A 25,858-nucleotide genomic window follows, 5' to 3' on the forward strand; every position below is an offset into this window, starting at 1 on the left:
CTGGGAAATCTGGCTTCCAAACTTTGCAGACTCATTAATAACGAAGCATGGAAAGGAAAGAGGAGCTTGCAATGAAAGGTAAAGCAGTGACAATCCCTCTATAGCCTCATTTATCGACAAATTTGTGCCATTGATAGATTAGCCCTTGCTTACCTTTCTTTCAGCAGACTGACCTCATCAGCTGGCAGGCACCCTAAAACCATTTGCAGTTACTGAGCCACGATTAACTTCTCTGTTGAGCCCCTTACATTCTGTAGCCCCACACTGATCAAGAAGATCTGTGTGCTTAGATACCAGATTGTAGGTCAGATTATACATCATGTCATTAATTGCTTTTGAAGAAGAAGGAAAAAGCTTTCTGTGTCTTAAGCCTCAAAGCCAGTTAAGCTTTGAAGTTTAAAGGAAACCATTCAAGAAAGGGGAGGGAGTTCATGCCATCTCAATACTATAAAGGCAGATGAGAAGTGGGTTAGGGCAGTTGACTTTCACTACAGCACTTCCTTTGATCAAAGCTAATTTTTAAAAGTCTGCGTTAAGTCAGCAGCTATTAATCTTTTTGTTGTGGTGTATTATCTGTAATGGGAAAAAAAGATTATTTTCCTTCTAATTGAAATCTTAGAAGGATGAAAAACCCCTAACATGACTTTTGCAGCTTTTTTCCCAACACATCTTTGCTTTATTATTTTGATCTCATAGCACTGCTGAGATTGTTTCTGTTGTTTGTGTTATTGTTGTTTGGCTCCTCTTGGCTTTATGTTTTATATTATTGCAGTGTTCCATCAAGGCATTTATCAGCTTCCTCATTCAAGTGGTTCTAACAGCCACCTAAAACTCATCCTATTAAAACTCATTATTTACAAAAGTAAAGGTGGAATCAGCAGAGTTGTGAAGTCCAACCTCAACAATTAGGTGTAAGAATGCCTCCTCAAAATGGCAGGGTTTTAAAAATCATTGTAGTTTGACTTTTCTTGTCATGTATTACAAAATAAAAGTTTGCACTTTATTATTGTCATGGTTTAAGTCCATCCAGCAGCCAAGCCTCACTCACTCACTCACTCACTCACTCACTCACTCACTCACTCACTCACTCACTCACTCCCCCAGCATCAGAACCTGGGAAAGAATAGGAAGGGTAAAGGTAAAAAACTCCTGAGTTGACTTAGAGACAGTTTAATAGGGACAGCAGAAGCCATGCACACAAGCAAAGCAAGGAATGAATTCCCTGCTTCCTCTGGGCAGGTGGGTGTTCAGCCATCCCCAGGAGAGCAGGGCCCCATCACACCTCGCAGTGTGGGAAGACAAATGTCATCACCCCAAATTTTCCCCCCTTCCTCCTTCTTCCCCTGCCTTATTTACTGAGTATGATGTTCCATGGTCTGGAATGTCCTTGGTCAGTTGGGGTCGCCTCTCCCAGCTGTGTCTCCTCCCAACCCCCCAAGCTGCCCCCAATGCCCTTCCTACCAGCCTGGCAGTACAAAAATCAGAAAAGGCCTTGGCTCTGTGTCTCCACATCATCATCACACAAATCCAAACACAGTCCCACATCAGCCAGTGTGAAGAAAGTTAATGCTACTCCAGCCAAAACCAGCACAAGTATATAATACAAATACAAAACCTGAAAATTCCATTAGAAGATGTTATTCTGCTTTAAGAGACTTCTCTGATTTCAAGATCTGACATTGTTCTGAAAAAAACTATTACATGTACTGTGTAAAAGCTACGACGAGCAAGACTGAGCTCTCTTCTCTCACTCAAGACTTTGGTTCTTAGAAGACTTGGCTAATGACAAACCATTCAGTCTAATGGAGTAGATGGGGATCAAAAGAATTTATATTTCCTACAAGTTCTGTAAATCTCTTTATGTTCTAGTGTCAGATTTGTGAGTAACTAGGAATTGCCTCTGAAATTTATGAAGAAAAGAAGTCACTATTTTTTGTAAATATGTTCTAGGCAAAAACCGAAACATATTAAATATGGGAGATTAAAAGCAAGTTTGCTATTTCTGGCCTTAGTTTATCTGCACATTCTCTCTGTACAATCCCAACATTTTCAAGTATTAATAGGGTTTCTAGATGTTGAAAACATTTATAAATTTATAATCTTGCTCCCTACCCCCATTTTTCTGATAATGCTTGCATGGCATGCTTAATAATTTACATACCACTTAGATACCAGTATTTGATAAAGTCAGTATGCCAAATTCAGCCTCCAATGATATATTCCTTTGTTTGCCTACCATAGTGCAAAATACAAAATAAAATTTTGATTATATCTTTCTTAATGTTGTTTTTCAGTAACGTTCTGAGGCAAAAAAATTTGAACCGTGGGGGAAGCAGATCTGCTAAAGAAACCAGTTTGGGCTTTGTTAGGCAGTGAAGAAGACATATGAATATATTACATATGATTATCATAAAATTAGGGCCTGGAAATGGAACAGTCATGCTGCTGCATTTTAGACAGTACATTTATAATAAACTGTAATAAGGTAAACACTTTGAATGGATATAAGAAGAGGCATGACTTGTGATCACAAATGTGTGTTTAGTTCATGCTTTTGAAGCTCAATTTAACACAGCAAACAAATTTCCTTATAGTGTTGACACAGTTGTTCTCAGTGGTGAATTTTGATTTATGGGGAAAAAACTTTAGGCAAGTGGTTGTTTGGGATCTAAATGGAAGAAAAGAGTATGATTCTTAAAGGCTGTAATTTGAAAGCTGTGTGTTGTTACGAGTAAAAGTGGGTTTAAAAGACTCACTTGCAATTACTTGATACTTTGGATTTTAGTTTAAATTTCTATTGGTGTATTCTGATATGATTTGGCATCTTTCTGAAAGAATGTAAACCCATGGTTTCTAGAGAACATTTCAGAAGGCAGATAAGAAATTTCAGAAGGCAGATAAGAAATAATGAGAATTAGGTTTAGGGCCCAATCCTGATGACACTAGTGTGGGCTGATTGATCTTATGAAGCTGCTCAAAGGCATATAATTTATAAGGATAAGAGTTTGTAGAGCTGGATCCCACATTAGTAGCCATCAGATAGTGTCTAAACTTGTAAAAGTAGTTTTCCCCTCCATAGAAAGGCTGCTGGGAAGCTCCTGATAGCCCAGCCCTGTGGCGTGTCCCTCTAACCCATCCCTGGTTGTGTGACAGCAAGTGACAGAATCCCTTGTATGGTGTAAGAAGTATAGGTAAAACAAGATTAACTTAGACTCCTACAATAGCAAGAGCTTGGGTACAGATGAACAGATGAAAAATAGTAACATGAGAAAGTACCCTGTAAAATATATGTGTGAGAAGCACAAACATTTGTCTGGAAATCCATCCTGTTGGAGGTGAATTCCAGCATGTGAAAGGCAGCAAATGTCTCAGAAAAACTCCTCATCCTATTCTGACACAATCATTTAAGTTCTCTTTCATTTATTTTGAGGTGTAGAAATAGTGTTGCCAAAGTGATTATAAAATAGTGATAGCATTGCTTTGTCTCTGGAAGACTTGTTTGGGTTTCTACTGATAAATTATTAACAAGATTTCAGCAGCCCTGTGTCACAAGATTTCTTGGTAGCATGAGTGTAAGTACCTGAGGGGTAATTAAGACTGGGTTTAGAGAACCTAATGGGGGGTAAATGCTTTCCCTGTGGTGTGGCCACAAACTATCTCTTTCTTCCCCATTTGCAAACTGAGAATAATAAGCCTTAAGAATTAATAATTTATGAAGGAGCTAAGTGGTGTTTTCAAACTATATTCTTTACTAGTAATGTATAACTCTCGTCTCCTGGATCTTTGTGTCTCATAACGCAGCAGCCCCTGTTTGGGGCAGGCTCCATTTTGCAAAAGCAGTCTGAGTGAACAAAGCACAAATGGGGGTTAAGACTTTTAAGACTGGCTTTCACAAGCTAGATCATAGGTACAGTCCTCAAAATGTATCAGGCTGTGAGTGAAATATTTTCTCACAGAATCATTTCTATATTATTATTTCAGCTTTTTTTGCCAGATTATACTGTATATCCTTGTTCTCTTCCCCCTCATACAGTTGCTTAACTTTCTGATGGGGTGGCTTTTTCTTCAGAAACCTCCTGTGAATTCCTTGTCCTTCATTGAAAGGTTTTGATGTTTTGGGTTTTTTTTGCGCGGGGGGGGGGGGGGGGGGGGGTTGGTTGTTTGTTTTTTGTGGGTTTTTTTGTATTGTTGTTTATTTGTTTTTGCATAACTTGCTGAACAGTTCTGCAGTTTGCTGTGGCGTTTTACTACTACAAAAATATCTGCCTGTTTTTCTTTGGAATTTAAACACTTTCAAGCTTCAGCACTGTCTCCAGGGATTATTATTATTATTAGCACAATTATTTATGATGTGCCAAAACCAAGGTAGGCCTTGCAAAGTTACCCCAGGTGCTTGCAGAGCATTGTTTTTACCTCTTCCTACAAATTCATGAGCTGTAGAGCAGGTGAAGCTCTGTTTGCATCAAATGCACATCCTCTCTGCAATAAGGTCACACTGACAACTTGCTTTGAGAGCTCTGTTGCTGCTCTCTTAATGCCTGGGTGTTTCTGCAGTTCCCCTGAGAGTTTCTTGCTCTTTCATCAGCATGCTGAGGGTCAGAATTATATGAGCTGCTTTTTAAATAAGACTTTATTTAAGAACTCATCACAGCAGAGCTATGCCAAGTTCACAAATCCTCAGCACAGAATTCTACAGTTTTTCAATTTTTACAGGAGATTTACAGATTTTTTTTTCTTAAATCCAGAGACCTGTGATGATTAGAGTGCAGGGGAAAGGGATATCAATCTAGGAGGACAATAATTTCTTACTTTGTTTCATTTAACTGTTCAAGATGTGTATGGACATGCAAATCTCTGCGTCCCATTCTTGATGATGATTAAAAGAAAATGGGATTTTTTAAAGCTTTAGAGTTCTCTCAGGAATTAGGTGGAGATGGCAATGTCTAGCAGGAAGGACAGCTGCTCTTTGAGTAATGTAGATGCCCGAGCTATAATGCCCAAAAATGTGCAAAGAGTTTATTGGTTTTCTGTGGCAAATGGCTTTACCATTGAGTAAAATGAGACATAAAAAAGTATATTAAAAAAAAAAATCTAGAAGAGTGATCATTGAGGAAAACATTTGTGCAAACATGTGTCTATTTCCACATCTTTGTCTTAGCAGTTACCAGTTACCTGCTTTCTCATAGATGCCAGTGTGTTCCTCTGAGAGTCAAAAGCAAAGCTCAGGAAAACGTTGGTTTCTTACAGATAGTTCAAATGGTGTTGCAAGGTCAGGTGTACAGGAGACCTTCTAGGATGCATTAAGAAACCTATTTCCAGCTGGCACTGAAAGTCATTAAATTTGTTATATCACCGATAAGAGGAAAGCTTTTTATTTCTGATGTTTCCATCTGTCACTTGCCAGGAAAACCCCAGGACTCCAACCCATAATATGTATCAGAAAACAGTATCCATATTTTTAATTACTACATGTAAGAATGAGAGGTTCTTTGAGAAAATACTATATGTTAAAAAGAAAGACTAAATCATGAACTGAGAGTGCTAGACACTGGAAATGAAAAACAAACAAAATCCACAATTTTAAAAAGCTTCATTCTTGAAATTTGGAAACATGATTTTTCTTCTTTGCTTCTCACGTGATTCTACAGTGCTTGGTGTTAACATTGTGGTTTAATGAACATGAACAAAAGTGCTAAAATTTTACATTTCTTAATATTCTTTTTCAGGAATGACATCTCAAAATTGGAGCATTTCCTTTTCCTATGTACATAAGAAGCAGCATAGTTGCACTTAGAAGGATTTATTAATGTTAAATAACCATCTCAACTGCATTGTGTTTACCCAAGCTGATAACCATTTGTTAGGTAAACATTCCTTAAAAAGGAAACACAATCAGTATGTTTAGTTTAGCAAGAAATCTGTGGTTTGATAAAATAATCTCTTGAATAGTATAAAGAAATAGATATGAAGCTGCATTACAAAATCTGTTTGGGCTTGAGTAAAAATGCAAAGCAGATTAACTGATTAACTTTTTCCAGCAGACAGTATTCATGTGGTTCAGTGTACGACTTACATGAATGGCGTTTAGTAACCATGCAATTTTTTATTCTTTGTGAAGTTTGACAATGAAAAGCATGAGGTACTTTATGTGAATGGGCAAAAAAGTTCTTCAAAAGCATCTGAACAAACAGTCCAGAGTTAGGAAGAAGCACTGAATGAACAGCTTGGGATTTGTGTTAGGTGCTGGACTGTGCCCTGTAAGTGCTGGGGGCTCTAATAACTTCATGTCTACTGACTGTCTCAGATGTTCTAACTCAAATAATTAAAATTACTTATATTCATGACTTCACCAGCAATCACTTGTAAGAGTGCTTTCAAAGGATCCCTGTTTCTTACACCTCATTTCCTCTCAATTGCCTTGATTTGACATGAATGTCCTTGGAGTTCATCACCTTTAAGTGTTTGGTCTTTAAAAAGATCTTGCTTTGAGTTTGGTTTATCTTTCTATCTTCAGAAGCTGTTTTATTTTATTACTGCTGCTGCTTTATTTTTTCCTGTCTCCATCCTATTCCTTCAGAAGTCTTGACACCCCTTTATTTCCTCAAATTCCCACGTAATTGTTCTTTTTTGTTCTCTGACTGTTGTCATTGCATCTCCCTGATCTTCAGATGTTGCTCTACTGCTGTGGAGTCATAGTGCCATTGGGCAGCTTAATTCTCCCTTTGTCTTGGACATTCCACTGGAGAAGTTTGGAAATAAAGTCTATTGTACTTTGCAGTTGTGGCCTGCCAGAGCATTGGAGACTAATGCAGAAATTGGAATTTGATATGTGGTGTTTTGCTATAGAGGTTTTATTTACTAGACTGTCATTTGTGGCTGAATCAGGACAGGGAGCTCACACATGTCATGGTTTTGGACAGTTCTTAAAAGAATGTGTTTTATTTCTGCTGGGTGACCTCCTAGGGGAGGTGTGGGACTCCAGTTCTGCAGTAAGAGACTGGGAAGCAAACAAAAGTTTTCTCCTTCATGACCACACAGCTGATAATTTATTTTGGGATGTGTTTCTTTCACTTGTTTGTTCACTTTGGCTGCAGGAGTGTATCCTAATGGAGAAAATGTAGTTATGATATCGGTAAGAGAAGGAATGACTTTCTAGGCCTTATGTAGCTGCTCTAAACTTTTCTTGCCTCCAGGCATTGGAACTTATGTTTAAAAAAAGAAAACAAACAGTTTGTGTATTTGAGCATATCAAAAGGAAATGCCTTCATTGCTCATGCTAGCTATAAAAAGGCAGATTCTTCTTAGAAAATAGAAACCCATTGCATTTAGAATTCATCTTGCCGTTATGTTATGGTTCCTTTTACTTTTTAATTCTCTATTTGAAAATAACGATGTTTTAAATTTTGTAAGACTTCAACAGCTGCTTTTGCTCATTTTTATTCTCTCATGGAACTGAAGGTTTTCTGCATCTACTATTATGATGTTTTCTTTTGGGACGTTAAAAAGTGGCTGATGACTAGGGGTATGGAGTAAGAATAGAAATGGGTGAATTGAAGAATGTCTTTCTATCTATGTTTGGTAATAGGGGGGAAAGTGCAGCAAAAAGGCATTTAAAGAGAAAAGAATTTGAAATAGAATGTTCTAAGATTTTGCTTACAAACATCACTTTCTTTTAAGGGGATTATTTACTAAACTGAAATCATTTCAATTGCTTTGAAAAAAACATGCATATGGAAACATAAGGCTTCTTTCAGCCAAGTCTCCATTTATTTAAAGGCTTATCTCCTTTTTCTTTCTAAAGAGCTTAAAAATGGGGAAAGTAGATGCATTTGTAAAGTTTAAGCCTGTCCATTGTAGACATGCATTCTGAAATACTAACTTAATTACCTTAAAACCTAAATTTGCATTGTTAGTGCCTCTTATGTAGAGTAGGAGCTTGCTCAGGAATTTCATTCTCCTTTGGGGCTAAGGATGATGAGACTAATGTTTGAGTGGAATGATGTACCAGTCTGAAGGTCAGGTGCCCTGTGGAGAGACACAGAAAAGCATTGGCTGCAGCAGAGATAGTAAAGGCATCTTCATGAGACTGGAGCTAACTACATTCAATTTAAATGGGTTCTTCTCTTTCTCAGCTGGATATATTAGGGGTTTTTTTTTGCATTTTGCTCCAATTTAACATAAACTCTGGCTGCATGTTATTTATCTCAAAATTACTCCATTATTCAGCCAGGCAAGGAAATTTGAAATAGGTTAGATATTTTAAATTTTTAAATATATTTTTAATTTCTTTCAGAACATAGGGGATAGAAGGAGCCTGGAAAATGAGAGATTTCCTAAGCTTTAACTGTCTTCATTCTTAGAAAAAGAAATAAGCATATACCACTGAAGTTCTTCCCAGTGAATGGCCCAGATGATGATGGTGGGGGAAACCTTTCTCAGCAGGGAGGGGAAGATATAATCATGTAATCTGACATTCTTAGGCATTGTTGTTGTTGTTGTTACATTGGTCTGATTTGATACTGAACTATTGCTGAAATGGGGATGCAGCTCAAGCCCATTTTTTTCCAGTCACACCTTGCAGACTACCAGTAATGTAGTGAATCAGCTTCCAAAAGGATGCTCCTCTGTGGTTTTGGAAATTACTTCTATTGGGCAAATAGGTTGGTTCCTGATGATTAGATCAAGTACAGGCAGGACCACTGAACATTGCTGCTGCTGAACAATTTCCTTCCTCTTGAAAAGAAATGTGTACAAGTTGGTGTTTGTCCTGGCTCAGGACAGAGTTGTTGCCCAGACCAGTGCCGCGGTTCTGATGCACACAGCCCCATGTCCAAGACTTGATCCTTTGGGATTCTAATTTTGACTGGCTGTCCAAAAATAGGCTAAGGAATAAATGTTTAATTAAGGAAGGCTCCATGGAGTCCTTAGTGTGATGGCAGTTTCCATCTTGAAATTGCTGAATGCTGGTTCAAGGCCTTTTATCAACAGCATGGCAGAAGCACTGGCACTGTGTTAAGAACTGAGAATAAGCATTTTGGCTGAGAACTGCCATCATTCCTAACTGACCTTCTGTGAAGCACTAGAGGCTAGAAGAAGTACCTCTCAGGAAGAGAAGTGATGGTGCGTTATTCAAATACCGCTATGCACTGTAATATTTAAAGGGAAGAAGGAGGGATGAACACACAGCAAAGGGAGAATTGAGAAGACACTGTGCTCAGGAGCTCAAAATTAATTCCCAAAGGGAAGGAATTTCTAGACAGTTAAATTTGATGTTTTCCCTGTCCCGCTTTGAATCTGAAATACCAGAAAGTAGCATGTGCATGGAAGGTAGATGAAAGGTGTGAATTACGGATACAAGAATCACTGTGGCCTTGTTCAGTCCTTTGTATAAACAATACCCATTTAGAAGTCTACTAAGATGCAATAGTGGAAGAGTGTTTTTAATGCTGAAAGTGTGTTTGCTCAGAATATGTGTAGTTTTAATCAAATGCCCAGCAGTTGCTAAATGGTTCTTTTATATTAGAATAAGTACCTATGTAAGATTAAGGTCACTTAACAAGTACAGGGAATAGTAGGTGTTGTATTTCTTCCTTTGTAAAGTAATTACTACAACTTGCAACTGTTAAAGGCTCTGATCATCAGCTATCTAATGGGAAAATTCATTTAAGTCAATGCTTTGGCAGGTGTTCATATTTTGTGGAAAGATCCATCTTTCAGATTGCTAATGAATGGCCAAGCAAGTCTCTCGATAGTTAATAATATTGCTTAATTGCCACAGTCAGATAAAGCTGCCATCTAATTTATTGCTATTCTCAGCATCTGAACACTAGAAGAATGATAAGCCATGAGAAAACCTTATGAGGTGGGTGGTTAGTTGAAGTCATTACCTGCAGTTTTATACATTTCCTTCTCTATCAGGTGATCTTTCTAATATTTCCCTTCTTTGTCAGAAAATCAGAACATGTGGCCATACCCCCTGCTGCCTCCACTTCCACTAAGCAGCTGTTTTCAAAATAATATACCTTCCCAAGGCAGTGCACAGCCAGGAGTTTCTTCCTGGGTTTATGTATCCATAGTATGCTGGAAAAGGATGTTGTGTTTTCCTACATACACCTAATGAAACATAATGCATCCATAAACACGTGTCAGTCAAACCTCTGGACTGCATGTAGCTTTTCAGTGCAGATGAAAGAAGTGCAGTGCTGTGTAGAGCATTCTGCAAAGGAAAAAGATTGCTAATCTAAGCAATCTAATGGTCAACAGAAGACGCAAACTTCACTTAAGTAGTAAATGATTTGAGGGAAAGAACTCTTTGCGGGTGCTGGAATGGATAAAGAATAGTGTGTGACATGAAAACCTGACTCAAACTCTGTCAGTCCTGCAGCAGGACAGGACTCTATTGTAAGCAAGTTTTACAACATTTTCTTAAAGTTCCATGTTCACTTGACAAGTAGAATCCTAGGGCTCCTTATCCAGGAGTGAACACAACTATTCAGATTAAATACCAACAGTGTTGGGATTCTGCTTACCAAATCTTGTACTGTGCAGTATAGGATGACTTGATCCATGCTCAGAACCATTTCCTTAATTAATTGTCTTTATTTGGGAGTTAATGGAAAATGGGTTCATGGGTTTTTCAACTGTATGTGCTATTAAGCTGTCTGGAGACAGCTATGGCCTTTTTCAAATCTGCATCTCTCTGACAGTAGTAAATTCCCATGTCACTGCTCAGGAGCAAGTAGACAACAGAGGTGAAAAATTATGCTAATGAATTGCAATAAACACCTCCTTTTTATGAGAGTGCTTATGCATAAGATCCCGAATCCAAAGTGTTACATTACCTTGTACAGCTTTTTATTGGTAAGCTATAGCAACTAAATGCAGCTAGCAGTTAAATACAGCTTCATACTGCTGAAGAGGCTCTTTGGAACAAAGTGAAGTACATGGGTAAAATTGTTAAAGCGTTAGATAAGGTTCTCAAGTTACCATGGTTACATGAAAATTTTTGCATTGTATCATAGATTAGGATGCATAGGATGAAGTAGCCAAAACAACTACAAAGTCCAATGCATATAAACTACATTTCCAAACCACATGGTGTTGCCAAATAGAAAGACAAATAGCTCAGGATATTGGCTGCTGACAAATCTATGAATCAATAAAGAGGGGCCTGAAGGAGATGTAGAATATATGCCATTTGAAAGTCTGCATTATTTTGAAGTTGCAGTCTTAATTTTTAAAGACAAATGAAAAAAGAGAAAAGAAGAAAAAACCTCAGTCATGTAAAGACTAAAATTATTTTTGTAAGCCTTTTCCAGTATTGAAATCTGACATTTTTCTGTGAGACCTTCAACAAAGAAGGTTGATGAAACCTGGATAATACATTTCGTGCACTTAAGCTGGCAGTAGCACTTAAACTGGAAGCAGTTTATTCCCATGGAAACCTATTTGCATTTGGGCCAGAAGTGACTTTTCCCCCCCTCTGTTAGCACTGCTGATGTTTTAGCATAATATAATTGCTGAATATTGACAGCAAATTTGAAAAGTATTTTTAAATGTTAAGTAGCTGAGCATATGTAAAATGGAGATGTATTCTGTGCAATTTTTTTTTGTGTAGGATGAAGGCATGTTGCTGAAAAATGCAGGGCAGCTTTTGATCTTCTATTATTTATGCCTAAAAGAAAGAAAAAATTGTGAATTAAAATCTGTTTATCCTAAACAATTTTTTTTATACAGGTGACAAAAGAACTCAAACAGTACGACAACAAAATTATAGAGTGCAAGTTTGAGAACAACAGCTGGGTCTTCATGAGACAGAGGATAGACAAAAGCTTTCCAAATGCCTACAGCACTGCCATGGGTGAGTAGAACAATTTGCTTTAGAAGTTTCTCATGCTAAAATTTTAATGTTTTATCTCTGTCCTGTTTTAAGTAGGAAAGGCTCTGTGTTCTCATTTCAGGTCTGAGTCCTGACTCCCCTAACTTATTAAAGTAATGCCTCATCTTGCAAATGCTTATGTCATCACTAGTTTTTAGATAGCATGAATCCTCTGGCTGCAGGGTTATTTGATAAAATCAGTCAAACCAATATTCTGATACAGAATTTAACAGGTAACACAGAATCAAGAATCAAGTGCCTAAATCTTTGCAGAACTGCAAACACTTGTGCAAAGATGACTTTAAATGGCAGGGCATGCTTTTCAAGTCAGAGCTTTCAAGAAAGTTTTTATTTACAATAACATTGCTTCAGCTGACATCAGTGCCTAGCATTGTGTTGGCTTGCTGGGATGTAATGCAAACTGGCACATTGAGTGGACTTAGTTAAACAAAAAATCCATTAGAATGCCAAAAAACCATTATTTGGCAGATGGGCTAGAAAATTAATAGGAGAAAAATGTCATCTTGAGTTTCAACAATAGTTACACAAACAATGAAGCAGGGAAACTAATGAAAGGTGGGGGTATATTTATGCAGAGTTGAGAAACTTTTATGTTCCTCTACCAAAAAATACTTGGCCAAATATTGTAGATTAAAGAATGATATTTACTTTGAGGTAAAGTGTAAGAGTTTGAGTAGAAGTGTGTGCAAGGATGAGTAGCAATAAACATATTGATACTGACTTTTGTTAAATGCCAAAATGAAATTTAATTATATTTAAGACCATGCTAATTACTAGGGCTGATGTAGGATTTTCTCTAGACCCTTCTACTTGTATTTCTGCCTGAGCAGTGAGTAGATTTTCTTGGATAAACACAATGTGGTCATTTTGCTAGGAGATAATAAATCTGTTGGCACCTTAGGGAGCCAGCACAAAATGTAGCTGAAATACTTACTGAGCAGTCCTGTCAGGAAAGAGGAATGGACCACAAAAGTCATACAAGTACGACATCTCTTTGTGACCATGACCTAAATTTTTCTTCTCTGGTTCACATTAGTGTTTCAGTAGTTAGTTTTCCCTGGAGCTTTCTCTTTTCTTTTTTTTTTTTTCTTTTTTTTTTCTTTTTTTTTAATGGATAGCATATTCTTCTTTCCTTCATTCTTAAGAGCATACGTATTTGTCCTTTTTCTCCTCTCATTTTCTCCATTTGTAGAGCAGCTTTGTTATTCCTGACCTTTTTTCTCTCAAAACAATATGGACTTCCTAAAAATTAAAATTAAAAGAAAATTAAATGCTACAGGAAGATTTTTTAAGATATATTTTTGAAATTTTCTAAAGGAATTTTCTGAACAGAAAGTTTTCTTTTGGCTTTGCGTTTTCACTTTTGATCATTTTTCAAAATCTCCAAAAGTTATACTTTTATCATTTGAGACTTCTTTCTCTCGATCCTCTCTCCTCTATTAGCTTCCTCTTGATGAAAAATGCTGTTTACTTTTCCCCATGGTTGAAATAGCAACAAAATAAGCATCTGTCTGACTCTTGCTTTTGGACTTTGTTACCTTTCAAATTGAAAACTGGAGGTCTTTTTGCGTGATTAAGCTAAGGCAGTGCTCAAAAGTTGATATACCAGTTACATGAGTTACTGTTACACCAGTTACATGAGTTACACCAGCTGCCATGAGACTGGAATTCTGTTCCTAAATTACTGGTAATCATAATGCTTCCCAACTGCTAAAGTCAAATACTGTGCAATTCTTAAAGCACCTTTTCACCAAAAATGTGAGATAATTAAAAATAATTCTAGAAAGGTGCTTTATTAATTGTAAAGTAATCCTTTGGTTCTGGTGTTCTGCAGGAAAGAAAGGAATGTTTTTGAAAATCATTGTTATTCATAACAATGTTACATTGCAAGTACATTTTAAGGATTCGTAATGCTTAGTACTCTAGGGGGTCAGTAGATTGTTTTGCATGGAAATTGCATCCTTACTGTGGCCAGCCCTTACATGCTATCAATTACCTTCTAATCATTTTGTGCTTTCTTCCAAGATAGTTGTAGGATTCCCACTTAATTTCATGCTCCTTTTTTCCTTTTTTTTTCTCCTCTAAGTCTCTCAGGAGGATTAATTAGGGGAATACAAAGTTACATAGGAAGGCATTAAAAAACATTTCATTTGTTTAAAGTGAAGTAAGCCTATTTATTTGTTCCATAAAATCCCATGGACCATGACTTACAAACTGTGGTCTGGGGGGTTGTGTTAAGTACCCCAAGAGTGCCTCTACATGTGTGCCTTGGCCACCACACAGCACCATGGCTGCTCCTCCATCATACGGTCTGGTGGTCTAAACATGCCATTTGCTTGGTGTCAAGTCTTTCTGCCCCATGAAGGTATATGGGTTAAAAAAAACCCAAAGGACTGCACATTGCAGGTTTAGGGTATTTATAGTACTTACTGGTGAAAAAAATAACTTACCATAATTCAGACATTTTCAATATTAGGAGCCGATCTTGTTTCCATCTGCTTGGATTTGATGTGTGTTTCAAAGCCGTGTCTCACGAGGCCCTCGTTGCTGTTCCTTGCCTCAATAGGATGTCAGTTCTTGGTGCTTCTATAGTTGCTTCAGGAAGCCTTACACACACATATGCCTTTAGTTTGTTTTAGAAAGAGAGACTCCCATGAGAGTAGAGGCCCAAGGCATTGCTTTGCTCTCTGGGGAGCAGAGCAGAGATTCGTGACTCCAGACACAACCACCTTGTCAAAGCGTGCGTTTAAGGCTTAGTACTTGAGCCAGAGTATGTTGTTATTTTGCCAAGAGGGGGTAAAGTTATTGAAGTGTCGAGTAGAACAAATCAGTTTAGTTACATGAGAATGTGTTCTTTGTTCCCAGCTGTCTGCAACAGCATCCAGAATCCAGTGACGAAGGAGATGCTGTTTGAGTTCATTGACAGATGTGCAGCAGCTTCCCAAGGACAGACACGGAAGCACCACCTTGACCCTGACACTGAACTCATGCCACCCCCACCGCCCAAAAGGCCTCGTACCATAACATAGGGCCTTGGTCTCTATGGAGGAGAGGAGCGTGTGTGTACAGTTCTCCAGAAGGTGACACGCAAGTGTGGAGGCTGGGAAAACAGAGATCTGGATTGCTCTAAATACTTCTGTGTGTTTTTTGAGTTTGGTTTTCATTTTGTTTTGTTTTTTCTGAATTCCACATACAAATGGACGTTGTTTTGTAACTGATAAATTCAACCTTACCTTATGGTATTTGAAAATTAAATTTCCAAAGGTTTAGACAAGAACCAAGTACAATGAAGTCAGTGGAAAGCTGCCTTGTTTATATATGGATCTCTTTTCACCTTTAATTTATAATGTCAACAGTCTGGAACTGAGGAAATACTGGGATGCCGTACTTTTTAGGAGCTGTGTTTAAAAAAAGCAGAAGTGGTTTTTTTACTGTTGTTATTAAACTGGCTGCGATTTGTCACCCATAGTGTAACAGATCATAGTTTCTCTGCATTTGTGTTTAACAACAAACAGCAATGTTGTTTGTGTTCTCTGTTGATTAAAAACTAAGCCGCCTTAGGTTACTCTAAATTTCAAAATTAGCTGGGTTTTTGTTGTTGAAATATTAAAAAAGTGAATTTTTCTTGTAAATAGCATCCCTTTGAAACAAGGGAATGTGCTGGATGTTTGCTTTTTCCCCATGTTTGAACGTAATGCCAAATGTATAGTGGGCTGATTTTAGCTTTGCCTTGTTATCTGTAGATCAGAAATGTACCAAATCCTTAGTATTAAGGTCTCTGTTAAAGAGACTGTTTTTAGTGCAGGGCTTAGTTCTCTACAGTGATACCATTGTAAATACTTCTAAAAACTACACATCACTGTGATACACGAGAGTAATAAGCAGCACTGATAATGAAGTCTTGCATCCAGGCACAAAATGGCAAAATAAATGCCAGGCAGCTCCTGTGTAAAGGAGAAGGTAGTTTCAGTGGAAGAGAGCCACATCAGACAGGAAGTCTCTTGATTTACATAATTGCAGGGCAAAAGTAAGTCATTTTGGGGCGGTGGATGAGTGTCCCAGGGAACAGGACATTCATTTTCAAAGATGGGGTTGGCTGTCCTGTGGCACTGTGCTCATCCTCTGGCTGACTTTCTTTCTTACCAAATGAAGAAGCACATGAATGCCCTAATGGCTTTTGTTGCAGCAGACTGGCAGATGTTCATAATATTAGTTTTGAGACGCTGCCGTCTGGCTGTCTAAGGGAGGAGTTGTTCTGAGCTGGGATTAATTGGAAACCAAATGCAGATTTTAAAGTTTACTGTCCATTTATCAAGCAGGGATTGAATTGGCTCTTTCTATCATTTACTTAGTGTGTGAGTCATCCATGCATTCAGTAGTCTGATTAGTGAAGGTCATTAATTTGTTATAACTAAAATGCATTTCTGTTTAAATGAATTTTCATGTTTGTAAACAAAATTTACTCCTGGTTTGATTTTTTTTTTCCTATATGAAAACTTTATGACTTTGCTTGTGATTGCTTCTCTGGTTGTTTCAACCTGTTGTATAAATGCACACGGCATCATTTAGATGGTGTTCCTGGTTTCTCTTTCTGGGATATTCCATATGTGTTTTAGAGAACTGAAGGAGTTATATAAGTTACTTTTTATACTATGGTAAAACTTGAGGGGAAAAAATGCTTTCATCAAAGTTCTTTGTTTCAACTGTACATAGTTTCTGCACATTATCTATTGAAAAGATATAGTATCACCTATGCAAGGTTGCAAAATGATCTCTTAAAAAGAGCCTTATAAATTTGATGTGAAAACCTATGCATCCTCTGTGCATCTTGCATTGAAACACACAGTTAATTATTTCTTTGCTCAGTATGAATAATTTCCCCCAGATTAGACTTGTCAGTGAGATTGTCATAACATACACTTTGTCACTGATCTCCATGGTTCATGGCAATTGCAGTGTGTATGATAATTACAGCCTTCTCTGTGAGGTTAGGACATTTCGTTTTTTTTAAGAATGTATCCAGGTTATTTCTGTCTTTCTGCTTCCCAGCTCTTGCATCTTGTATTTCAACAAGCCCTGGCTTCTGATTTACCTTTTACTCCAGAGCTGCAGCACTGCAAGCTGTCTTCCATGTGCATTCCACTAAGTCCATGTATGTGTTTTGGCCCTTGTATTTTGACAGTGTCTTTTTTCCCACTCTCGGTTTGAAACGGATATTTTGAAGGAGTAATGATTCTGAGAAGGTACAGAGCTCCACGTTCACATTTGACTGTCAAACTTGTCTTGCACTGTGACCTGTAGCTTTTCAGAGAGGTCAATCACCTTTGCTTTTCTGGAAGGGGAGGCTCCTGGGGAAGGTTTAAATGAAGGTGGTGAAAACAAGTGGACTTTCACTTGGACCAGATGGGTTTAATGCCGTGAGAAAAGTAACCTCCTTTCTCTGCTACTAGACATTCAAGAGATTGAAGCTAAAAAGCAAAGAAGAGTCTGTGCCGGGAAAATAATGATGATGATGAAAAACAAAACCCTAACTTGTCTACTCTTTGGTGTACAGCATGATTTCATCCACTGTTTTGTCATTTGTTAAATATATAATTAAAATTTGGGTTCAGTGGAGTTTCCAGAAAATGTAAGTACATTCCTCTAAAAACCGTGTATTATGTATTTTAATAAAGTCAATGGTTTAAAATACTTTCCCTAAAGATGTATTTGCTTTTGATGCCTTTCCAATGGTACTGTGGTACCAGTGCAAAGTACAAGGATAATTCAGTGTTACTGTTGTTTAGTCCTCCAAGAAAATGATCCACATTTTTCAGTGGAGCTCCTACCTTTTCTCTGAGGTAGGAGCTCTCCAGCCCAGTGGTGGCCGTAATCCATTGGGCCCTTTTTAAGTGCAATTTGATTTTGCTGCAAATAGAGCCAGAAGGAAACCAATTGGTGCCTGAAGTACATATTCTATGACAGGCTAATGTTGTGTAGCTTATCTATTCAGTGTTAAGTGCAGCTGCATGAAAAGTTGTGCAAAAGGTCTGTAGGAGTCTTCCCTGACAGTTTATCATTCCAGCACGACCCTACAGCTGGTAGCCCACCTACCTGGATCAGCCCCTGGACTTGTATTGTAATAAGACAGTTTCCTTTTTCAAGCTGCAGCTGTCTAGGTGGCACTTTTCAGGAGCTAAAAAGCCTATCTTGATTTTTTATCATTTCTCTCTAACTAAGATCCTGCCTCCACTGCTGTTATGTTCTTGTTATGTGTACAATTCTTGTGGTGCTTCTCTCAACCATTTCTGACTTTGCAGTGCTTCAGTGCAAATGCCTAAGCAGGTCTGACATTTGAGCACACCAGGAGAGGTATGGTAACTTCTCTGTCCCCTGCTCAGTCCTCTGCTCTGTGGGCATTAAGGAAGGGGATTGATGTGCCTGGGCCAGCACACCACATTGTGTAGTTTTTTGTTGGCTTGGTTTTTTGTTGGAGCAGTCCTTCAGGATCCCTGCTCCTGTGCATGGCAGCTCTTCACTTCTGTGCCTAAGAGGTGTGACTTTATATTTGCATAATGTGTAAAGCATAATTGTCTCTTACAACCTCAGAGTATTCTCAAAGGTGATGACACAGCCAGGTAATTTCTTGGGATTCATCTATACTCAGCAGAGAGAGAAAGGGAGCTGAAATCAGATTTGTTCCTCTTGCATCTCTCATGCAGATTTTTGTCTCTTCAATGCTTCCTCTCACTTCTTTCTCAATCAGTATGATGTGTTACATTATATGCTACTCCCCTGTGTTATTTGGATTTTGTGAGCAAAGTGTTAAATATTTTTATTTCATAGCATTGAAACTCTTGCAATGTCAGTTAAATTTATAAGGTCATTAAAAATATCCAATTAGTTGGTCAAGAGCTATTTATTTTCAATAGATGATATTGCTTTCTGTTAGTCCTCTGTCATGGTTTAACCCCAGCCAGCAGCCCAGCCCCACACAGCTGCTGCTAAATCCAAGCAGTCCTGCTAACTTGAATGGGAGAAACATGAGGCTGAAATACCTTAAATAGCCAGGCCACTTCTGTCCTATGCTACAGCACGAGGTTTGCTCTCACTTTGCCTGGGGGCTGCTGCAGCTTCCAAGGCTCACAAACCCTGCAGGGGCTACATTTCACCTGTACCCCTTTGTTTTCAGTGTCAAGTTTCTACACTCTGTGCTTCTGGCATAGTTCTCCCTGCTAGTGTTCCTCCTTACACCTACCTACCTGTTTCTCCAGCTGTCCTATGATGAGGTGTGAGGCTGAGAGAAGCCTGTGCCCTGTGCCTGACCCTCCAGTCATGTTCTTTGAGGGCAGTGCTCCACTCAGAGCCTGTATGCTCATCCCTGTATGAGCCAGCCTTGAGGATCCATGGTAGGACAGTGCTGTCCCTGTCAGTCAGGCTTGCACAGAGAAAGCAAAGCAGCATCTACAGTATTCATTGTATGAGCAAGGAGCCCCTTTTCCCCTTCACTCCCTCATGACCCCATCTCCCTATTTCATGTACAAATAAAGGTAACACATACTCTCTACACTGACATCTGGATAAATTAGTTAATGTTTGCAGTGGGAGTATAGGTTAGCACTCTCTCTGCTTCCCTGGTGAGAGTCTGCTGAGCTTCTGCAGAGATCTGTAGGGCTGAGGCTGAGGTTGATTGAGACATTTACAAAACAGTTTTCCCTCAGTCGGGGCTCATTTTAATCTGGTTTATTTCAATCTAGAGTCAGCAATGGGGGGGAGCACATGAGTATGAACCTTTTCAAAAGTGTGAAAATACAGAAGACTGAACTTGATGAGGGAACAGCAATAATACTTTTTTTCAGTGTTGCAAAGAAACCTAAAGTAAAATTTAAGTGCAAACCATTTCCACTTCTCTTAGCACTGGATGTAAAAACAATAGACATTTTTCAATCAAATGATAGTCAAGTCAACTCCCATTATAGGAATTTATTTCATCAGAAATACTGTTCATCTCTCCTTTCTCCTTCCTCCACCCTCAGTATCTTTGTGTCTGTTTGAGAAAGCATACTAATTGGGTTCAGGAGCATTCATCTATGATACTTTGAGAAAATTAAGTTTTGATTAACTCTTCTACTCAGAACTTTCTCTAATGTGGGGAGACGATAGCATTATCATATGAAATAGGTCTGTATAAATGCCAAGTATGTAACACTGGAGGAACAGTATTTTGTTATTAAAACATACTTCAAAAGTTTCTGAACTAATTTAATCATCAATGCATGGGAAACTTCAAATAGTAAAAAAATCCATTTAAAAAGGTAAGATGATTCAACAGAAAAACCTTGGAAGAAGAGTACAAATTCCACAGACTGCTGTGGGTGCAGAAGGGGATGCTGAGTGTTTCTGTGGCCAGATAATCAGTGCATTGCAGTAGGAGCAACTGGAGACCAGACAACAATACAGAAGACACCATACAGATGCTACAAGTTTGGTCGTGTGGAGGAAGGGGCATAAAAGGCAGCCAAGACTGATTGTATCTCGTGTATGGAAGAGGAAGGGAAGAGGTAGAATAATAGTGAGATGGCACTAGGAGTAGGGAACTTCAGTGGAAAGATGAGAGCAGAGCAGATATCAGTGCCACTGAGAAAAGAGGCATTTACACAGGGAGAGAAGTTGGTGAGCGGGGGAAGCTGAACAAGAGAAGGAGCAAGGGCTGGTGTGAGGGGTGAGGAGCTACCCTGGAGCCATGAGACTGCTGAGAGAGAGCTGGCAGCAGTGAGGGAGGACCAAGAGCCAGCATGTTCATCATGAGGTCCTAAAAGAGCAGAGTTACAGGTAAGACATTTTTCTTCTCACAGCTAAGCTGTTCCTGAGCTCCAAAAGCTTGGGGTTACAATTACATCCCTGGGCACGAGCACGCTCCCAGATCACCGGGAGTAGCACAGTGAATGTGAGACACATCTCTGCATCAGAGCACAGGAGCATGCAGACACTTCTGAGCCCTTTTTAGGTAAATCTGTGTTATATAAACCCATGTGCAGAGCTGGTGGAGCTCTGTGATAGATTTTACTGTTGCAGCAGCTGGGTATGGCCTTGGCCTTCCTGCTGCCTACCCTGGCTGCATGGCAAGGGCAAATTGGACTCTCAAATTGGGGCATGCTCCTCTTTCCTTACCTCATATCCTGCCAATGGGATTACACCTTTTACCTCTGTATGTATTAATTTCAGATGAAGAACTGAGCAGACTCCAGGACTAGAGAGGTAAAAGAATAAATACCAGACAGCTGTCTTTGCCAAATACTGTTCTGGTGAACTCCAGATTAAGAAGCTTCATAAATGGGCCACAAACATGGCTATGTAGTATTTCTGATGAAGTGGAACAAGAGAAAAGCAAGTCTGCTGAGAGACTTGGCTTTGCAGGAACAAGGGGACACATTCAGGCTGGCACAGAAGGAGTGCAAAACCAGAAACATGTCTCTTTCCAGGGTAAACAAAAGCTCTGATTTATGAGGTAAGATAAGAATAGAAAAGCAATCTTAGTTTGATTTCCCCCTGTCAGTTTGCTTGGCAGTCAGTCCTGTTTCATTGTATATTTTAGTACTTATAATCTCCTTTGGTTCAGTTGATAGACTATTGAATGCAGGATCTTTTTAATGAAGAATTCTGGTTTGACAACATGGAGGTTTGAGACTCATAAAATAACTGCTTGGCAAACACTAAGGAGCAAAACAAGTCTCTTTCCTCCATCAGGCAGTGAAAAACGTCTCTGAAAGGTTTTCTGGTCTTTAAGCTGTGGTCTTCCAGAATAATTTACTTTCTCCTGCCATGGCAGCTTGTTCTTTTAACAGAAAAGATTTAGTATGTTACTCTTTGGCTGAGAAATCAATTGTATGAAATCGATGATAATTCTGCTGCCAGGTAATACTTATCCGTGTGAGTCAGTGACCTGCTGCTATTCTGCAAAAATAATCTACAGCAGGTAAATGCTGTAGTTTGAAGCAGCTGTGGTTGGCTTTGTGCATTTCACCATTTGCTGCTTTCATCAAATCTGTGTGTTTTATCCCCGGAACTAAGAGGAGCCTGTGCCAGCCGGTGTAACCAGCAGCTGGCCTTTCGCTTCCTCTTGCAAACGTCAAGCAGAAAAACACAACCTCCTTTGGTTCTGGTGTCACAGCCAAGTCATTTTTCAAAAGTGCATGTCGCTAAATGAGGATGGTGACTCCTGATGCTGAGCCTGCTGCACCCATTAGAAGTGGTGCTGGACTCTCCCTCCATGTGGGATGAGCTGCGCAGCGGGAGCAGTGTCACTGCATTAGGGAAAAGGCTGCTGTTGCACCCTCCTTTCCAGCCCAAACTCCTCCAGCATTTGTAGCTGTAAAAGTACAAATTGGCTTTTTCATCATGGCCTTACAAGTGCGTTGCCCCATGGAGGTGAGCTGAGACATCTGGGTACTGACAGGCTTGTGTGTGTTTCCCCACTGCACAGCTTTGGATCACACGGCTTGGCAGTGCTCCTCGGTCCCCTGGGCTGGGGCTGGAGGCTTTGGAGGAGAAAGGCACAGATGTCTGAAAGAAGTGCAAAATACCCCTCTTCCTTTCCCTCAAGAGCACCATTTTATCAGCAGGGAAGGCAAGTTGATCCCAGGGGAACAGGGGAGGCTGTTTAGCTCCAGTGAGAGGTGAAGTACATGGCTGGGTCATCCTGACTGGTGGAAATGGGCTGACAGTCCATCGGTAGCAGGTATGCAGGCACACAAGTCTGAAGCAAAAGGAGGTCACTTTCAGCTACAGCTTTGTAGTTACCAACTCCTGTAACCTCTCTGTCTTCAATTTACAGAAGCCACAAAGCCCTTGACACAGAGTGGCTACGCAAGCACTAAGGCCTCGTGGACTTGTGTATAATAACTGTTGTCCTTCTGAAATCTGTTTGTGCCACTGAGGCTTCTTGATGCTTCACAGAAAATTAGAGACATGCTCGTTAAGATTTGGTCATGCTGGCCCAGAGCTGTGAAGGAGCAGGGAGTGATCATGAGGCTTGGAGAAGTGGAATGAGAACAGCAGCCTGTGACACTGGGGCTCCTCACCCTACTGATGGAGAAAAGAGTTGAGCCTATGTACCTGTGTCTCTGTGGAGCACTGGGCAGCAGATACCAAATGTCTGCAACATCTGCTAATGATAGCTTCAAGGAGGAAAAAGATCAGCTTTCACTGATTATGAAATTCAAAATTTACTGCATTATGTAGCAGCTCCTGTTCAATCCATAGGCAAAATATTTTCTGAGTTTGTGGAGATTTGACAAAAATACCTATTCCACAAAGCCAGTTGTGAGCACTGGCACAGAATGTTTCTGCTTTCACATACAGCTTCAGGAGGGAAAACAGAACAATTCCTGTACAGGCAGCTGGGTTATGAAAACTGAGAGAGCATTGCCTGTGTGAAGAGAGTTTAAATGACGCACGAGGGACTGGTTAGTGTGTAATATGCAAATGCAAATCTATCCGTGAGGCATTACAACTACAAAATGTCTCACAATTATGCTCTTTCCCGAGAAGTAATTTCTTATCATGGGTTCCTCCCCCCTCACAGCATCAGGGTTTCATTTCCCAAGTGAACTGGTTCTAGTCCTTTATCCTCTCTCCACTGTGCTAAACCAAATGGACTGACAGCTGAAGGGGTTGTCACCTCTTGTGATGTACCTTAGAATCATAAAACTATTAAAGTGGTCTTTTTAGGACCTCTCAGGTTCTCTCTGGTCCTCACCAAGTCCAGTTTTTTGTGCTACAAAAAGCATGCAAGGATTCTTTGCTTGCTAGATGCTGGCCAGCTAGTCTGTGGGGTAAATGGTGATCAGCAATGGCAATGCAATGGCCAGATTATCCACACACACCATGTGCTGTTCAGTACAACAGTCAGCAGGCAGAATTCAGGAAATCTTTACTGCACTTTCCATAAACTTAATTTTTTCATCTTTGTTAGATGAGTCTTGAAAATAGCTTGCAATACTCCGTGCAAATTGCTTCAGCCCAGAGACTGGAAGTGCTAAGACTCTTGTTTTCAAGTTCCTGGATAGATTCTAAGTGGCAATGGAACTCAATTCACATTCAAAGGGTGCCTTATGTTCATTGAAATAAATGGTACCAGAGGGTCACATCACCTCCCTTGTGCCCAGCTGCAGGTGCTTTAGTGACAGAATTCATTTTGACATTCAGGTGGGCAGTCAGTGCCACAATCCTGGCTAAAGGTGACCTACAACACAAACTTGTACGTATTGTTCTAGGCCATAGGATGCCAGCTAAGCCATTTTTTATCACAAACCAGAAATTCTGTTTAGCAGATATAATGGAAGGTTTTGTTCAGATTTAACTCCATGAAACATGGGTGATAATGTTGACAGAAAGTGACAGCACAGCAAAAATCTGGGTAAGCAACAACCAAGGTAACTTTCAGGTAGATGTGGTCCTCATGAAACCACAGGGGAGAGTGGAGTATTGCTTTTTCAGGATGTCAGGATGTCAGCATCAACCATACCAAATGGAACACCAAGCCTAAACTTACAGGTTCAGACCCCAGTTTGTGCCACCACAATTGTGGTGACAAATCACACTAGTCCAAGGACTCACAAGGTCAGGCAGCAATGTGTGTGTAACCTTCCCCAGGGATACACATGCCCAAGGCCCAGCCTTTTGCTCTTTTTGATGGCAATGTGGAATTTTCTTTTAGTCCTTTACAGAGAGACACATTCATTGTGCTGGTGTTGGGTAAGGTGCAGAAAGATGGGACCAGCTGAAATGTAGCCAGATAATGGCTTTTGATACCTGCCTTTCAGGAGAAATATTAACAAATTACATGGGACAAGCACCTATCTGAAATGGCACTCAGTGAGCTCTGACATTCACATTTTGTAATGAAGGCATTTCTGCTGCAGTGTGAGATAAAAGCAACTCACTTCATTCTCGTTTGTGCTACCAGCCATGTTGGTGTCTCAAGTATCTGTTCACACACAGGTGATGATATTCCCCCTGATGCTGTTTAAAGACTCCAAGATATTTTCCCAAAGTCACGGAATAGCTGAGATTGGAAGACACCTCCAGAGACTGTCTAGTCCAACCTCTTCTGAGGGTTGCATTTGTAATTTTTTAATTGCATGTTAAAAATGAAAAAATGTCAGAAGAGGAACACTAAAGAGTTCTGTTTCTCATTAAAACAGGACAGCAAATGTACATACAGTATGTTCAGTGGCAGCATGGCAGCAATTAACTAGTCAACAAATCATCATCCAGAATACCACAATTACTTTCTAACATGTGAACAGCTGTTGTGCAGTGTCTCATGTGCACATACAGCACATATAGATTAAATCTGAAGGATAGCATCTATAGAAGCCCATTGTCAATGCCCATCACCTCAAAGTTCTACAAGCAGGTGGTCTTTTTGAGGTTTTTAATTGGTGTCACAAATACATTCATTGGCAATAATGCTTAAACTAACATTCTGTGTTTCTGGAGTACCCTCCTTTCTGAGGTCACAAAGGTATTCACTGACACTGGATTATGCTCCTGCAAGATTGTTCTTGTCCTGTTTTGCAAATGGGGATAAAAAGTCAGAGGAGTTGCTATTTGGAATGCCATATCCATGGCAAAGCCTACAGCTTCTCTCTGCTGAGCCATGGTCCTATGACAGAGTACAAAATTACCCTCCACGACCTCCCAAAATCTTTTCCTGCATTTTCCCAAGGATGCAAGGTCTGAAGTACCCACAAGCGCATAAAGCCTGGAGTAATTAGAAGACGATTTTGCAAAAAATATCTCCAGTCTCAGCCTTATATTTAAAACAGTGTAATTTCCCAAATAGGAACCCAGTCTCATTCCTTCATGTCTGTGATGCCTAAATCATTGCCACATCTGACGTTCCCTAAATGGGAACTCAAAATTTCTGGTGGCTCACAAAGTCTGCCTGTTTCTGTTTTGCTCAGTATTGAGGAA

At 39.5% G+C, this 25,858-nt stretch overlaps 1 protein-coding gene across 1 annotated transcript in view; it reads left to right on the plus strand.

The window, feature by feature from the left end:
- Window positions 1-17,590, plus strand: part of RNGTT (RNA guanylyltransferase and 5'-phosphatase) — a 170,939-nt gene extending 153,349 nt beyond the window's left edge. The window contains 2 exon segments of the mRNA XM_036380592.2: window positions 11,737-11,860; window positions 14,765-17,590. Coding sequence (XP_036236485.1) covers window positions 11,737-11,860; window positions 14,765-14,928 — 288 coding nt within the window. The 3' untranslated portion in view covers window positions 14,929-17,590.
- Window positions 17,591-25,858: the final 8,268 nt, after the last annotated feature.

Source organism: Molothrus ater, chromosome 3 (genome assembly GCF_012460135.2).
Source record: "Molothrus ater isolate BHLD 08-10-18 breed brown headed cowbird chromosome 3, BPBGC_Mater_1.1, whole genome shotgun sequence".
Taxonomy (NCBI): Eukaryota; Metazoa; Chordata; class Aves; order Passeriformes; family Icteridae; genus Molothrus; species Molothrus ater.